General features: G+C 43.1%; 1 protein-coding gene across 3 annotated transcripts in view; it reads left to right on the top strand.

The window, feature by feature from the left end:
- The window catches only part of marchf7 (membrane associated ring-CH-type finger 7), a 41,847-nt gene extending 24,061 nt beyond the window's left edge, over positions 1–17,786 (top strand). For 2 of the 3 annotated variants that reach the window (XM_033024127.1, XM_033024128.1), the window contains 4 exons: positions 7,907–8,079; positions 9,520–9,623; positions 10,775–10,885; positions 17,044–17,786. In XM_033024127.1, the coding sequence (XP_032880018.1) occupies positions 7,907–8,079; positions 9,520–9,623; positions 10,775–10,885; positions 17,044–17,196 (541 nt within the window). In that variant the 3' untranslated portion in view covers positions 17,197–17,786. Of the gene's footprint in view, positions 1–7,906; positions 8,080–9,519; positions 9,624–10,774; positions 10,886–11,390; positions 11,440–17,043 lie in introns of all 3 variants that reach the window. The other variant, XM_033024129.1, reaches the window with a different exon arrangement.
- Positions 17,787–18,049: the final 263 nt, after the last annotated feature.

The following is an 18,049-nucleotide window of genomic DNA, read 5'->3' as shown; positions in this document are numbered from 1 at the left end:
GTCCTCGAAGAAAGGGGAACTAAATCCCCATTCATAAAAGAGAAGGTGAGGGTATATTGCGCGGGAAGGTTAATAATTGACAATATGCTGCTACCTGCCCGCTGAGTTAAAAAGTTCCCACGGTAGACTCACGATACACCACCAGAAGCCGTTCCCCGAGCTGCGCCCCCTCATCGGGACACCGACCCCCAGGCCCACTGCAAGCACTGTGTATCGTGAGTCTTGCGTGGGAACTTTTTAACTCAGCGGGCAGGCAGCAGCATATTGTCAATTATTAACCTTCCCGCGCAATATACCCTCACCTTCTCTTTTATGAATGGGGATTTAGTTCCCTTTTCTTCGAAGACCGACCGGAGGTTCCGCTGTCACCTCTGCGGGCCGCCCTCGGTGAACGTTTTCAAGCGCAAGCACGGAGATCCCAGAGACCCACAGCCAACAGCAGCCCAGCCCAGCCCCGCTCCAACTACAGAGGAAAACTACAAACTGGCCGGAGACGTCAGGACCACCAGAAGCCGTACCCCGAGCTGCGCCCCCTCATCGGGACACCGACCCCCAGGCCCACTGCAAGCACGGAGATCCCAGAGACCCACAGCCAACAGCAGCCCAGCCCCGTTCCAACCAAAGATCTTTGGTTCCAACTACAGAGGAACCTGGGTTGCGGATGACGGGGCGCAGCTCGGGGCGTCGTAGGGGCCCATCGGGGAGCGGGTTGCTGTTGGTCCTGACGTCTCCGGCCACCTGCCATCCTCCGGGAACTGTACCGCCCTTGCAGGAGAGTGGGGTTGTTTGCAGTTGCAGAGGGAGGGGGCAAGGGCAGTACAGTTTCCAGTCTCAGCTCCAGTCCAGGGGGGTGGCCGGAGACGTCAGGACCAACGGGACACCGACCCCCAGGCCCACTGCAAGCACGGAGATCCCAGAGACCCACAGCCAGCAGCAACTCCAGCCCAGCCCCGCTCCAACTCCAGAGGAACACGTAGGGGAAGAAGCTGATGGTGTGTAAGGTACGTCTTGTTCTTGGGGTGGCGGATGAGGGGGCGCAGCTCGGGCTGTGGGCAAAATGCCACTTGTCGCCGTAGCGGCCCATCGGGGAGCGGATTCCTCTGGAGTTGGAGGGGGAGGGGGGTATTGTGCTGTTTGATCGCCCCCTGCTATCCCAGGGACAGGGAGACACAGCGGCGTTTTAGACTGGTGGGCAATCACTTCCAAAGTTCTGCCCACACAGTCAGTACACCTCTCCTACACTGCATTTCATACAAACATTTATTCTGCAAGAAAAAACTACATTGAAGACACAAACTCGCGACCGAGCAACTGCCAGGATCGAGGCGCAAACTCGCGACCTAGCTCGGGCATTCAAGAATCCCCGAGCTAGGCCGCCTAAGGGCATGTAGCCCCGCTAGGGTGACATGAGTGCGAGAGGTGATTCAATGCTGCGGGCACATTTACAAATTCAGGAATTCATTCAACACACTGCATTTCATACAGACATTTATTCTGCAAGAAAAAACGACATTGAAGACTCAAACTCGCGACCGAGTAACTGCCGGGATCAAGGCGCAAACTCGCGACCTTGCGGATATGAGCCGAGCACTCTACCACTGAGTCAGCCATTAAAATCTACGCTAAAAAAATTCCATTCCGAAGACCGACAAATTCTGAATTACGAAAAGTGTCTGGTCCCAAGGCTTTCGGATAAAAGGTTGTGCACCTGTACCATCAGCAGTTGTATCATCAATGAAGATAAGTGAGCCAGTACCTTCAGCATCCTTACACGCCCAGGCCGTAATACCCCTACCACCGTGTTTCACAGATGAGGTGGTATGCTTTGGATCTTGGGCAGTTCCTTCTCTCCTCCATACTTTGTTCTTGCCATCACTCTGATATAAGTTAATCTCCGTCTCATCTGTCCACAAGACTTTTTTCCAGAGCTGTGGTTGCTCTTTTAACTACTTCTTGGCAAACTGTAACCTGGCCATCCTATTTTTGTGGCTAACCAGTGGTTTGCATCTTGCAGTGTAGCCTCCGCATTTCTGTTCATGAAGTCTTCTACGGACAGTGGTCATTGACAAATCCACACCTGACTCCTGAAAAGTGTTTCTGATCTGTTGGACAGGTGTTTGGGGATTATTTTTTATTATAGAGAGAATTCTTCTGTCATCAGCTGTGGGTGTCTTCCTTGGCCTGCCAGTCCCTTTGCGATTAGTAAGCTCACCAGTGCTCTCTTTCTTCTTAATGATGTTCCAAACAGTTGATTTTGGTAAGCCTAAAGTTTGGCTGATGTCTCTAACATTTTTATTCTTGTTTCTCAGTCTCATAATGGCTTCTTTGCCTTTCATTGGCACAACTTTGGTCCTCATGTTGATAAACAGCAATTAAAAGTTTCCAAAGGTGATGGAAAGTCTGGAGGAAAGACTAAAGAACTGCAGATGTAGAAACAGAACTGCAGATGCTAGTTTACAAAAAAATCCAGCTGGAGTAATTCAGCGGGTCAGACAGCATCTGTGGCGAACATAGATAGGTGACGTTTTGAGTCAGGACCTTCAGATTGATCCAGGTGAATCATCTTGCTTTCACTCCATTCCCAGTCTTTTGTATTTTCGACTAACTGCCCAGGTAGATATTCTGTTGCTCAAATCTAAATCTCCTTTGCAGTAACACCCAGACTACTAACATGTTTCGTACTTTAAGAATGCCTTTATGTTTTACAGCTTAACAGAATATTCAGAGAGTGTGGTGGATAATTTCACTGGAGAAGAAATGTATTGTAGGGACCGACCACAGTCAATGTTGCTTTAGATGCTCAGCTAGGGGACGTTTCCGTTCATTACAACACTGACTGAAAGAACCAGCAAGTTCAAAAACTCAATGTTTAAGAATGTTTAAGAAAGGAACTGCAGATGCTGGGAAAATCGAAGGTAGACAAAATTGCTGGAGAAACTCAGCGAGTGAGGCAGCATTTATGGAGCGAAGGAATAGGTGACGTTTCGGGTCGAGACCCTTCTTCAGACTGATGTGGTGGTGGGGGGGGGGGGGAGAAGAAAGGAAGAGGCGGAGACAGTGGGCTGTGGGAGAGCGGGGGAGGGGAAGGACGGAGAAAGCAAGCACTATCTGAAATTGGAGAAGTCAATGTTCATACCGCTGGAGTATGAACCACCAAGGTAGACAAAGTTTCTCCAGCAATTTTGTCTACCTTCAAAAACTCAATAGTGGGTGAGGGAAGTGAGAAGAGTTTGTGAAACATCCTGTCTTGTTTGGTCCTGGGACTTCAAGAGGTCCCACTCAGGACTTTAAAAGAAAATGCAAGTGTCACAGAAGGCAATGACGAATAGTTCAGCCTTCTCAAATTATTTTCACTTTAGTCAGAATTACTTGATATGCTATCTAATTTGTAGCACCAGTTGAACCAGTGAAACACCTTTCACTGCAGCTGGGGACTTCTGTGATTGATGCCACCGACACAGTTTGATAAATACATGTCCAAAAATGTAATAGTGTATAAAATTTTACATTTTATACATTTAGTTTTACATGTGGAAACAGAGCCTTTGGCCCACCGAGTCCGCTCCGACCTTCGATCACCTGTACAGTTCTATCCTATGCCATAGGGACAATTTACAGAAGCCAATTAACCTACAAACCTACATGTCTTTGCAATGTGGGAGGAAACCTGAGCACCCGGAGAAAACCCAGACTGGAGAACGTACAAACTCTGTACAGACATCACGCATAGTCAGGATCGAACCTGGGTCTATGGCGCTGTAAGGCTACCTCTGCACCATTGCGCCGCCCTCATTTTTATCATTTTTATGACCTGTTATTTTATGGTTATCTTGTCTGTACTCCAGTATTACGTGGACAGAGGAATATTGTGTGAATTGGGAAAGAGCAGAGTGGAAATTTGTATCTGATATTTGATTGAATATGTGCATTTTTACAATACTGGCACACAACAATGTGACAAAGGGGGTCAAATTTCAAATTCCTTCATAAAAGTTGACAAGCGCTTTATAGGGTTCATGACTAACATAGTATCAACAAAAAATATAAGAAAAGATAACATATTGATGGCAAGTTCCGAAAATGACATCAGAATACACAAATACATTTTGCCTAACGGTTGGTACAGTATGTGCACGTATTTGTTATTCCTTTCTATGTTTATGAATACCACATCTATATCTCTGACTTTAAAACCCTCATCTTCTATGTGTGAGTGTGTGAGTATACGTGTGTCTTTATATTTTCGCCAAAACGCTTTGCAGTAACGATAATTTTTTAACATTCTGACTCACATTTTTCTCCTCAGCAGTGATCAGCTTCACTTCAGATTTGATGCTATATTTCATGACATTGGTGATTAATGTTTTAAAAAAAGACAAAACTGCCTTTTAAGCTTCGACTGATGACATCACAATGAGGTGGGCGGCCACGTTGGCACGGGTCGGCGCCCGTTTCAAACACAGAATATTCCATGAGCTTCAAGTAACGCCAGGGGGAGGGCCGCATTTAAATTAGCATTCTGCCTTTTCTGACCCGGGCTTCCACCAGCGACGCCCTGGCTTGGTGTTTTAGGCGGCCATGAAGGAGTTATCAAGACTGCGCCAGTGAAGAAGACATCGAGACCGCAACGGTGAGGCCTTGCGACGATGTGGCTGCGGTGGCAGTGAGGCATCGCGACGGTGGGGCCTCGCGGCAGTGGTGGGGTCCGGGCCTGCCAGTTGGCCCGGCGGGAGTTGAGCTGGGGTTGCCGCTTCTTCTCCGTGCTAGCTGTGGGCCTGGGGCCTCTGGACACCAGCTCAAAAAAGCAGCTAATCCTATCTGGGATATATGACAATAAAACACTCTTGACCCCCGCCCCACCTTGGCACCCAGCTCCCTGCCCCCTCCCAGTGTGGGGATGATTGATTGCCTCCATACTAGACCCAGTTGGTCTAGTAGTTATTAAAAGTCTCATCTTGTATGTATGTATGTGTGTGCGTGTATGCCAAGTCACACTGAAGTCCCACAGCCCGCCGCCTCTCTCGGGTCCACGCCCGCCCGCGGCCTCGCTCGGGTACTCGGGTCCACGCACGCCTGTGGCCTCATTCGAGTCCACGCCTGCCCGCGGCCTCGCTCGGGTCCACGCCTGCCCGCGGCCTCGCTCGGGTCCATGCCTGCCCGCGGTCTCGCTCGGGTCCACGCCTGCCCGCGGCCTCGCTCGGGTCCACGCCGGCCCGCGACCTCGCTCGGGTCCACGCCCGCCCTGCCCTTGCTCGGGTCCACGCCTGCCCACCCACTCGATCGGGTCCACACCCGTTCGCAACCTCGTTCAGGTCCACGCTCGCCCGCACTCCCTTCCACAGCGCCGTGCTCCCTCCTCACCGTCCCTCCCTCCCACAGCGCGGTGCTCCCTCCTCACCGTCCCTCCCTCTCACAGCACCATGCTCCCTCCTCACCACCCCTCCCTCCCTCCCCCCCACACACTTCCCATCGCGGACCAAATATGATTTGAAAGTAATACGGCCAACTCTCAACACTGATAAAGGAATTCAATCCCACTTACAGACCAGCTTCTAACGTTATTCAAGGTCATTCTCCAACTTCACATTCCTGACAGCTCAGAAACCTTAGAGTCCATAGAAACCATAGAAATGAACATAGTTCTGAAATTTGTTCTCAGCAAGAGAAGGACCAAAATTGCAAAGCCATAAAGTTATCCCTTCCACCCCCCCACCCACACGCGTTGAGTGAGCAGACCCAACAGGTCTGCACTTGTTCTAGTGGAACAATAAAATTGCAAATGCCGTTTCCACTCGATTCACCTGATCATGTAATAGAATATTGCATCCATCTGAGTGGACACCGCAACGTGCATTACACGATCATACACACAAACTTATGTTGTGGTGGACCAGCAAAGGTTTGGTGTCCCAGAAAACGAATGTTGCATTATTAGAGAAAGCCAAATTATATCCATAGATAGAAAAAACAGTACATTACCTTAAGGATTTGAGCTATATCGATGGCCGATGTGATTCGTGGGAAGGTTTGATTTGGGATGATTTTTTAAATAAGTTAAATGTCTCTGTAACGGTCGTTGTGGAGCTTTCGGAAGTTGACACAAGATTCAGATTCAGTTTCAACTTTATTGTAATTGTGCAGTGTACAGTACAGAGACAACGAAATGCAGTTAGCATCTCCCTAGAAGAGTGACATAAATATGAGCAATAAATTTACATGCAAACAGTCATAGTACTTTTTCCTGGTGGGAGGAGTGTCCGAGGGGGGGGGTGATTGGTAATCACCGAGGTACAGTGTTGAGTAGTGTAACAGCCACAGGGAAGAAGCTGTTCCTGGACCTGCTGGTCCGGCAACGGAGAGACCTGTAGCGCCTCCCGGATAGTAGGAGGGTAAACAGTCTGTGGTTGGGGTTAGAGCGGTCCTTGGCGATGCTGAGCACCCTTCGCAGACAACGCTTGCTTTGGACAGACTCAATGGAGGGGAGTGAGGAACCGGTGATGCGTTGGGCAATTTTCACCACCCTCTGAAGTGCTTTCTGGTCGGAGACGGAGCAGTTGCCATACCATACTGTGATACAGTTGGTAAGGATGCTCTCGATGGTGCAGCGGTAGAAGTTCACCAGAATCTGAGGAGACAGATGGACCTTCTTTAGTCTCCTCAGGAAGAAGAGACGCTGGTGAGCCTTGACCAGAGTTGAGGTATTGTGGGTCCAAGAGAGGTCATCGGAGATGTTGACTCCCAGGAACCTGAAGCTGGAAACACATTCCACCTCCGTCCCGTTAATGTGGATGGGGGTGTGCGTGCCGCCCCTAGACTTCCTGAAGTCTACAATGAGCTCCATGGTCTTCTTGGAGTTAAGGGCCAGGTTGTTGTCAGCACACCATGCTGCTAGGGACAAAAGAATCAAGTTAGCGACTTGGTCCGTACGAAAGATAAACAAGAGACCGTGCGTTGCCAAATTGAAGATTGGCTCAGTTTCTTAGTTTTGATGACCAATTTAAGCCCCAAAATGTTTTTTACTGACTTTAAAAAGTCAGAAAATATATCATAATCGGTCGTTGCGTTTTTGATTCCACGATGTTTTAAATATATTAAATGTGAATATAAGAGAAATAATTAACTCACCCAAAAATCACTACTACCATAGGATACATCGTTGGGGTTTGTGAAAAGCAGTAGAGGTTTGGAGCCTCCGTGGTTTAACTTACGGAGGTAGTGACCCCGATAACGGTCATTGTGACAATGGAAACCAAGCACAACGACCGTTACGGGATCTTTCCTGTACTGTACTATCTCTATGTTACTTTATTTGTCTCCTGGTATTGATGAAAATATTTCCCTAGATCAGTGGTTCCCAACCTTTTTTTAGCTCACGGCCCCATTGGGCTCTTTAATTTTTCTGTGGCCCCCCCCCTGACATTATTAGCAGAAAAAAGGTGGCCCCTTTCATTGAACCCCTAAATCCCCAAATTTTTCTGCGGCCCCCCCTGAGATTTGCCATGGCCCCAGGTTCTGAATCACTGCCCTAGATCATTGTCAAAACGTATATGTATGAGGGGCCATATGAAGTTTATTTATGAATTAAATATTCATGAGTAAATGTGGCAGAGTTTTTATGTCACATTTTTGATGTCCAAAATGGTGGTAAAATGATGAAAATTTGTCTGTTTTGAAAAAAGTTTTTGACTTTCGATCTTGAAGTTATCTAATTTGTATCTGTTATTTGTAAGGTTTCCACATGATCGGTAGATTTTTGTTAAGAACAGTGTACTGGTGAAAAAACCTGAATATTAATCTCGTTCCTCAAAATCTCCAGTATTGTAAAAATACAATTATACTGTTTGCTGAAGCTCGTCTTTTATTATGGATATAAAATAGGATGAAATTTAAGGTGTCTTCTTTTTAGTTTACTTTTAGAAGATTCTGATGACGAAGGAGATGATATTTGTCGGATTTGCCAAATAGGAGTTGGATATACCACAACAAATCCTTTAATCAAACCATGCAATTGCACTGGCAGCTTGCAGTACGTCCATCAGGAATGCATCAAAAAATGGTTGCAATCCAAAATAAATTCAGGTAATGTGGGTATCTTAAGTGTTTATGATAGCTTAAAGGATGTTTGCTTTTACTTTTGCTTGTTGCATTGAGTGGGTCGCTGCTTGAGTTGTGTTCATTACTAATTTGGACTGATTTCAATGTGTTACTGACCTGTGGATTTCTTTGTTCTAAAACTTTGATTTTGTTCCATTAACACGAGATTTCAGAATCCTAAATACCAAGCGGTTGTGCCATCTCAGGTTTAATATCATTTAAATACATATTTTTTAAATTTTACTATTGTACAAGTTCTCAATCTTTCAAAGATTAGCTGGAAATTATACCTCCTCCCTCGGAATCGAAAACAAAATCTTAAAAAGGGAAGAAGCTGTTCTTGAACCTGGAGGTTACAATTCTCTGGCAGGGCGGCATAGTGCTGCAGTGGTAGAGTTGCTGCCTCACAACGCCAGAGACCCAGGTTCGATCTCAGGTGATGTCTGTACAGAGTTTGTACTTTCTCCCTGTGACTGTGTGGGTTTTCCCCAGGTGCTCAGTTTCCCCCCCCCCCCACACTCCAAAGATGTATAGGTTTGTAGGTTAATTTGCTTCGTGAAAAATGGTAAATTGTCCCCTGTAAATTGTGTGTAGGACAGCACTAGTGCATGGGGTAATCACTGGTCATTACGGAGTTGGTGTGCTGAAGTGCTTATTTCCTCGCTGTCTGTCTAAAGTCCTGTACTATCTTCCCGATGGCAGCAGTGAGATGAGAACATGGCCAGAGTGGTGTGGGACCCATGGCCAGGGTGTTGTGGGTCCTTGATATTAGTGGCCGTCTTGAAGCAGTGTTTCCTATAGATTCATTTCAGTGGTGAGTAGATCATTACCCATAATGGACAGGGCAATTTCTACAATTCTCTGTAACCTTCTTTGTTCCTGGGTGTCCAATTTACCAACCCAGGGCATGATGCAACCAGTCAGTATGCTCTCTACCATGCACCTGTAGACGTCCAGTGGAGAAGTTGGTGACATGCCGAATCTGAAAGCTCTGAGGCAGTAGAGAGGTTGGTGGGCTTTTTTTTAAATGTCCTGGGCATGGTACATTGGAATTGTGGTTGACACTGAGGAGCTTGACACTGAACCACCACCATCATGATGAAGACAGGTGCACAGTTTCTTGGCTTTCCCTTTCCTACACGACCTGATCTGCTCCATAAGGAAGGTTCCCGACCCAAAACGCTGTTTTTCCATATCCCTCCACAGATGCTGGCTGATCTGTTGAGTTTCTTCATCAGTCTTGTTTTGCTCAAGATTCCAGCATGTCAAAGTCAAATTTATTTTGTCTCGTCTCCACTGTAAACTTAACTACTAAGCACCAATTGTCCGCACATCTCGTTTAAAAAGAAAAGTTTGACAAATGAATTGGAAAGATGTGAGGTAATCAAACACACTAATGGATATTCACTACTGAATTTAATGCAGGTGCTGATTTGACTGCTGTCATCACTTGTGAATTGTGCAAGGAAAAGTTACAGCTGGACTTGGAAGATTTTGATATCCATGAATTGTATAGAACGCATGAACAGGTGTGTGAGCTTGTTTCTCACTTCTACAATATTGTGCAAATATTACACTGCCTGAGGCATTAAATTGTTTAATTTTTTCAATGAAACCATGAGACTGGCTGTTGCACTTTTTTCACTAGGGGTTTTTAAACAAATGTTTAAAACACTTTTATAAGGGTTTCTGTTGTCAAGCAATTGGGGGAACCAAATGTGTTTGTCCTGCACAAAGCTCTATTACAGTGTGTTCTGTGTTCATGTGTAGGAAGGAACTGCAGGTGCTAATTTATACCAAAGATAGATACAAAATGCTGGAGTAACTCAGCGGGTCAGGCAGCATCTCTGGAGAAAAGGAACATCTATTCCTTTTCTCCAAAGATGCTGCCTGACCCGCTGAGTTACTCCAGCATTTTGTGTCTGCTGTTTTCATCTTGGACTTTGGATAATTATTCAGTTATATTATATTTGACCAAACATTTACATTAGAAAATGGGATGCTAAGCCGAACGGTGCTGGAGGAATCCAGTGGGTCAGGCAGCATCTGTGAAGAGAATGTAGAAGCAGTGATTCGGGTCAACTGATCAGTCTGAAGAAGGATCCCTTCCTAAACGATGTCTGCCATTTCCCTCCACGACTACACAGTGGCTAGAATTGCTGCCTTACAGAGCCAGAGACCCGGTTTGATCCCGAATACGGGTACCGACTATGGATTTGCACAGTTCTCCCTGTGATCGTGTGGGTTGTCTCGGGGCTCTCCAGTTTCCTCCCACACTCCAAAGATGTACAGGGTTATAGGTTAATTGGCTTTGGTTAAAAATTGTCAAAGGTCCCTAGTCTTAGTGTTCGTGTAACAAAGTGATCGCTGGTTGGTGTGGACTCAGTGTGCCAAAGGGCCTGCTTCTATGCTGTACCTCTAAAGTAAAATAAAGTAAATACTATACTATAACGGCCACTATAACAACATTTAAAGGACATTTGGGCAGGTACATGGATAGGAAAGGTTCAGAGGGATATGGACCAAATGCAGGCAGGTAGGACTAGTGTAGATGGGGCATCTTGGTTAGATGGGCAAGTTGGACTGAAAGGTCTGTTACTATGCTCTATGATTCCAAGACTTTGCTGCAAACTCAAGTTTTAATGACTATTTGCTTTCATTAAAAAAAAAACTATTTTAGGCACAGCACGACATCAGTTCTGGTCTTTACCTTGTTCTTTTACTTCATCTCTGCGAGCAGAGGTTTTCCGACTTAATGGGTGATACAAGTGAGACAAGATCCCGACTTCGGGTAAGCATGAGCAATGGCTGATTATCAACATATCTGAATGAAGCAGCAATGCATTTGTTTTTAAACTTGGTGTTAAGCTTGCCACATCATGCATGTAAACAATGTTGCTATTATTTTGCAATTAGACGTGTAATCAGGGAATTTCAGCGTATTCTCATCGTGGATCACTAAACCTGCATAACCATCTGGAATGCTGAGAGAGCAACCAGCCTTTTTATAGAGGGGTTCATAAATGTGTTTATTTGACAGCTTTGTTGTACAACAATTACATTTTCATTACTGTGCAATTAATTGCACTAGTTCAAAGACTGAAGTAAAACAGTTACTGCATGGGATAACCAGCCCTTATTTGGTGTATGCTTGTTGAACTTTTTAATTAGGCACAGCAGAACAGTCGAAGATTACCTACCAACTGGATTGTATTGTGCTTTGGAATTTTCCCTCCATTGGTATGTAGGGGAAACATTGGTTTGTGGTTTTGACATTGTCCACTTTTTACTTTCAGTTCATCCACTTGGCAAGAACTCTTCAACAGCACATACAAGATCTTGAAAGTAGGTTTCTCGGATACCAATAAGGGCCCTAACTTGGCCTATCCAGTGCTTTTTGTTGCCCTTTATTAGAGTGTACTCTGATAATTATGAGCTATTAAAACTTCACGTTGGAATTCAAAACAAATTTCAGACTAAATGCTTGTAAACACATCTTAGATGAAGAGCATCTGTTCAACTGAACACATAACAGAGCTACATCTGATAGCATTTTAAGCTTGTTCTGTGCCAAAAAAATAATTCTTCATAAACTGTTCATTAAATCTCCCATCTTTTTGATGGTTCCCTGTATACTGAATGCGCTATTGAATGTCACTTTCAAAAGAACACGTTACAATATTACCAGAGACCACAGAAACACCGTCACATTATCATGTGATATTGCAGGGTACCAGAACCTCCGGTGTTGTTTAAGTTGGTTGTGCCTCAAGAATAGTTTTAACACGAGCAGTAAGGATGTAGTTTATGAAAGTTACTAAGTGTCATTCACATCTTTCCCATTCCCATCTATCGTACTTGACTTTGAACTAATTATATCCTAAATCCATTTTGTTTCTTCAACCATTTTTAATTCCAATATATTCTTCAGCTATTTAAAGCATCAAGATATCACTTGGTAACTAATGTCCACTAGCACCATCCCCATTTTCTTCCCCCACATTAAAAGATTATCAGTGCCACGCCGCACAGTGCATCATTTTTCACATCTTGTGCATAATTTATTTGCACCAGCCTCTCTCACCCTGTTTTAATGATGCCTTTAGTGGCTGCAACTTCAGGCTCCATACTCACTGCTCTTAAAATCAACTAGTGGACATTAGTTACCAAGTAATATCTTGATGCTTATCCAACCATCTGCTCATCAACCCTCCCTCCCCCTTATCTATATCCACCTATCACTTCTGTCCCATCTGTCTTCATTTGGCCCATATCCTCCAAAACAGGACCTGTTACCACGCCGTTTGACTCTGTGACTATAATAATAGATTGAACATGCTGCATTTTGTGTTTTTCTTCTCTTCCGTGTGATCCGTCTGGACTCACACCCATTTCTCCACTTCCCTCGCTCTTTTCACCTATATTCCTTCCTCCAGTTTCACAATTTGCACCACTTCTATCCTTATTTCATACTTTTTGTCTTTTTATCTCTGGTCTTTATTTAGTTTAATTTCGATATATAATGCAGAAATGGGTCCTCACTGAGTCCGTACCGACCAGCGATCACCGCGCATTAATGCTATCCTACACACACTCACTCGGGACAATTTATATTTATACCAATCCAATCTAACCTGAAGATTATCAGTGCCACACCACACATTGCATGATCTTTCACATCTTCTGCATCATATATTTGCACCAGCCTCTCATCCTTTTAAATATGCCTTTAGTGGCTGCAACTTCATGCTCCATATTCATTGTTCTTAAAATCAACTAGTGGACTATTAGTTACCAAGTAATATCTTGATGCTTATCCAACCATCTGCCCATCAACCCTCCCTCCCCCTTATCTATATCCACCTATCACTTCTGTCCCATCTGTCTTCATTTGGTCCATATCCTCCAAAACCTTTCCTATTCATGTACCTGTCCAAATATCTTTTAAACGTTGTGGTAGTTCTGCCTCGAAGACCTCCTTTGGCTGCTCATCCATATGCCACCCCCCCCCCCCCCCCCCCTTTGTGTAAAAAAAAAAAAGTTGCCCCATATGTTCTTTTTAAAACTTCACCCACCACATCCCTCACAACCTATATCCTCTGGTTCTTGATTCTCCAACTCTGGGTAAAAGACTGCATTTGTCCTATCTATTCCTCTAAGGAATAAAGTTCTAGCCTGCTCAACCTCCCCCTGTAGCTCGAGTCCTGGCACAAAAACATTGATAAGCCATGATTAAATGACCAAGTAGACTCGATGAGTCGAATGGCGTAATTCTGCTCCTATGACTTACGAACTTATGAATCTTATTTTCTCCCAGCTATAAAATCCAAATGTGGATCATTCTTGGAAGTGTATGCTTTCTGTGAATAATGTAGGCCAGTAAGTTGTTTAATTGATTCTAATAGGGATATTTACTGGTAAGTTAGATGTGATAGCAAACCAGATAAATGTTGTCCATTGCAACATGCCTGAAAGCCAGAAGTGGAAAAAGCAATGGATATTGTATGCATAATGACTAAGGAATTGTGAAACTGGGGGAGATGTGACTAATTTCAAACTACCTTCAGTGTTGAAGTTGTGTCATAGGGATGTTAATATATAATTGTGTACAATTATGGCAAATGATAAACCTGGTAACTATTTGCAAGCTTCTCAAAACAGTAAAAGGATTGTATATAGAAAAATGGTGTTTACAGGAGCAGGTGTATGGAGTTTCGAATCAAGATGTATTAAGTAACCTTTTTTGGGTGTTATTTAAAATTACAGTGCAATTGTATCATGTCATTTTGATATGGAACCATTGTTAGTTCCTACAAATTAGATATTCTGATATGAAGAGATGAGGATATTCAGCTTACTGGCTTCTAAAGATCAGTTTAACATTGCAAAGTCAAGAGCAGAATGTGAGATGAATACTTCATCCTACCAAAGAGATGCATCGTCAAGTTAAAGCTGAACTTTATTTGCCTCACCTATATTGTTTTCACCATACAAAAAAAAATCATCCACTTTGATGCAATTTTCAAACAGAATTGTCATAGCAAGGGTCTTTTTACATGCTCATTTTTTTGGGTAGCTTTTTATTTTGAAACCATTACTTGCACTACAACAGCAAGCTCAAATTCCAACACAAGAATTGGTATTATGATAATCCAGTTGAGAGAGAGAGAGAGGAAAGGGTTACTTTGAAACCTGGTGTTTTTTTATTGTTGCCGTGTTTTCCTGAGTTACCACCTAACTCATTGGAGACCCTTGGACTATCTTTAATCGGACTTTACTAGACTTTATCTTGCGTTAAATGTTATTCCTTTTATCCTGTATCTACACTGTGGATGGCTTGAGTGTAATCATGTGTAGTCTTTCCGCTGTCTGGATAGCACGCAACAAAAAGCTTTTTACTGTACCTCGGTAAACATGACAAACTAAACTAAACTGCATGTCCATGTGCCTGTCTATAAGCCTCTTCAATGCCACCATTGTGTAATACCTGTTCAATACCTGTTTCTATTTCCCCACATCACATGTTATTTCTTCAAAGTACTCCAATGATTTATTTTTCGCAAACCAATTTTGACTTTACCTAGATTACCTCAAATTTTCCTATAACAATTTTAACTGGGCTATGGATTTTTAACAGTACTCTCGGGGCTAAATCTGGGCCAGCCAGGGACTGATGGCCATTGCTGATCAAAGACTAGGAGTCAGCATTACCTGGATCGCAGGTGTTGGAAGTAAATATGGTGGCCTGCTCACAGAGGGGTAAAAGAAACAGTATAATTTAAGTAACTGGGAACAGAGACCAGGAAATGCATGTATTTGTATCTTTTTCAAAACGATAGGAAATGTTGTTAAGCCTTCAAAACCCATGATTTAGTTTAGTTTATTGTCACATATACTGAGGTACAGTGACAAACCTTTTTGTTGCGGACATCCAGTCAGTGGAAAGACAATACATGATTGCAATCAAGTTGTCCATAGTGGTACAGAGTGAAAGGAATAACATTTATTACCAGATAAAGTCCAGTTAGTAAGATAGTCTGATGGTCTTCAATGAGGCAGATGGTAGCTCACTGCCGCTCTCTTGTTGGTGGAAAAATGATTCAGTCGCCTGATAATAGCTGGGAAGAAACTGTCCCTGAATCGGGAGGCATGTGTTTCACACCTGTACCTTTTGCCTGATGGAAGAGGGGAGAAGAGGGAGTGATAGTCATCCTTGATTATGCTGGTGGCCTTAAGGCAGCGTGAAGTATATATGGAGTCACTGGAAGAGAAGTTAGTTTGTGTAATGGCCTGGGCTACGTCCACAACTCTGCAATTTCTCGCGGTCTTGGAAGGAGCTGTTCCAAAACCATGCTGCGATGCATCCCAATAAATTGCTTTCTATGGCGTATCTGGACCATTCTTTGGAAAGTGAACCAAAATGTCACACACGTGACCAGATGTCATCACATAAACATTAAACATTTCTTGTAAGAGATTAATCTTATTCATTATTATTTTCCTACTTACAGAACTATAACGCATATAAAGATATGAACATTCTAGCTTTTTTTAATTCACAGCGTTTGTAAAATAAAACTAATGAGTTATGAAAAAATGCTTCCGTGTGACGTCACACACAAGACCAGTCATATTTAACCTCTGACCCTAAACGAACATTGTCAGTGCAACATTAAAATTTCATTTGATAAACTTTGAAAAAAATATGAATCATATATACAGTACAAAGCAATAGACCTGTAATGCTTTCAGAATTACAAGAGATGTATTCCACAATTGTTCATATTTTTGGTCACATGCGTGACTAAGAATGGGCCATCTGTAGTTGAGATCCTTAAGAAATAGTTTTTTCTTTGTTTGAATATCATTCCCAGTTAACGGCAACTTATTTCATAATGGTGATGAAGCTTTTGAGGGATGGAGATTTCCAAGATTGCAAGTAATTAAAGGAGGTGGCACAGTGACGTAAGGGGGGTGGCCAGCGGTAGAGTTGCTGCCTCAGCGCCAGAGACCAGTGTTCAACCCTGACCCAGGGTGTTGCCTGGGTGGAATTTGCTCTTCTCCCTGTTACTGCGTTTGTTTCCTCCGGGTGTTCCGGTTTCCTCCCACATCCCAACGATGTCTGGTTTGTCGGTTAATTGGCCTCTAAAATTGCTCCAAGTGTGTAGAGAGTGGATGTGAAAGTGGGATGACACAGAATTAGTGTGAATGGCTGATTGATGGTCAGCGTGGACTAGATGGGCTGAACAGCCTGTTTCCTCACTGTATCTAAGAAGCACAAAATGCTGGAGTAATTCAGCGGGACAGGCAGCATCTCTGGAGAGAAGGAATGGGTGACGTTTCAAAAGAAGGATCTCGACCCGAAACTTCGCCCATTCCTTCTCTCCAGAGATGCTGCCTGTCCCGCTGGGTTACTCCAGCATTTTGTGTCTGTCTTCGGTTTCAACCAGCATCTGCAGCTCCTTCCTCACTGTATCTTTTCAATCAAATCAATCAGTTGCACGATAAATCTAAGATTATTCTTGGAGCAGAAAGTTGAAAGATTTTTTATTCACAATGCATGCTTTGAGAGGAAATTAACAAAAGCTGTTTCCAGTGGCTGACTGGTCAGAAACCAAATTTGAGATAATTGGCATAATATACTGCTTCAAACCATGGGTAGAATTTGTTTTAATAATGTAAGAATTTCAGGACCAACTTTGTCGAAGTCCATGGTAAGTTTCAAGTACGTTTAACTCATTGGCTAATCTTTGATGCTATATAAAATAGTTGTGTATTTGATCTTATTTCATAGGTCCAGGTAGCATCCTCAAAATTTCTCAATTTTCCAAACAATAAATTCCCTATTAACAGTTTAAGATGGCCACTGAAATATACTTTAAGTTCACGAGAAATTGTTTCTGCATTTGTCTGTCTACCTAAATTAACCAAAATTCATTTATTCCACAGCTACGGATGACGATTCTGAAGATGAACAAGATAGATTTGAAAATGCAACACCAAGAGGTTCTACTTGACTTGTGTGATGGGCTTTCCCAGTGCAAGTCTTTATATAAAGGCAAAGCATTATATTCACTTTTCACTTTTGCTAGAAGTTGCTAATGTCCCATGAAATAGATGCTGAAAATTTGGGTGAAGTTTTTCAATTTTGTGACTACACTAGAGATGAAAAGCTTTACAATTTGAGTGTTTCAAGTAAAGCTTTTTTATTTGTAGTAATTATGAATGAAAGAGAAAAAGTCAATGTAATTCTGTCACTGTCCAGGAGTTAATGTGGGCAGCTGACATTGTGCTCAACTGCCTTCTTTTCGCTAATTAAAATTTTTAACTTCAAATATCAAGCTTCGAATTGGAAATGCAAAAGCCACCAGTTGGAAAATGTTGGAAATGTCTACATTCAAAGGCAATTTGCTGCAAGTTTGGATGAATACTTGGCAGAAAACTATCTGATTATTTTAAAGTGCAGCATTATCCTACTTAAGGTGACTATATGTTGGAACTATGTATTTGGTAATGATTAATCAAATAAAGTGTACTACTTGAGAGAAGGCAAAACTGTCTTCTAGCAAATCATAGATGGAAACTTTTCTTAATTGCAGTGTTTTCATAAAATTAAAGTACTACACTGAATTAAGCTTTATAACTGTTTGAATAAATGTGAAATATTAAACTTTGAGGCTTCTCTAACGGTTTTCCAGTTTTGGAATCTCATTTACACCATCTCCATAACATGGAGGCAAGCATTCTATACAGGTTTTGACTCCAAAGAATTGCTGACTACCTGAATAGTGGATTTGAGATACAGAGTTAGCCATGACAATGGGAAATCAGGTTTCGGATAGAATTAAAATAGACTTAAAATCACAACGATCATTATGATTGAACGTGATTGCAGGTTCCATCTGTGTTATGGCCAGTGCATTATGAAAATTCTCAATTCATTATCCAGAATTGA

This window comes from Amblyraja radiata, chromosome 7 (genome assembly GCF_010909765.2).
Source record: "Amblyraja radiata isolate CabotCenter1 chromosome 7, sAmbRad1.1.pri, whole genome shotgun sequence".
Classification (NCBI taxonomy): Eukaryota; Metazoa; Chordata; class Chondrichthyes; order Rajiformes; family Rajidae; genus Amblyraja; species Amblyraja radiata.
Note: the sequence above shows the minus strand (reverse complement) of the source record. Positions and strands in the feature narration are given on the sequence as shown.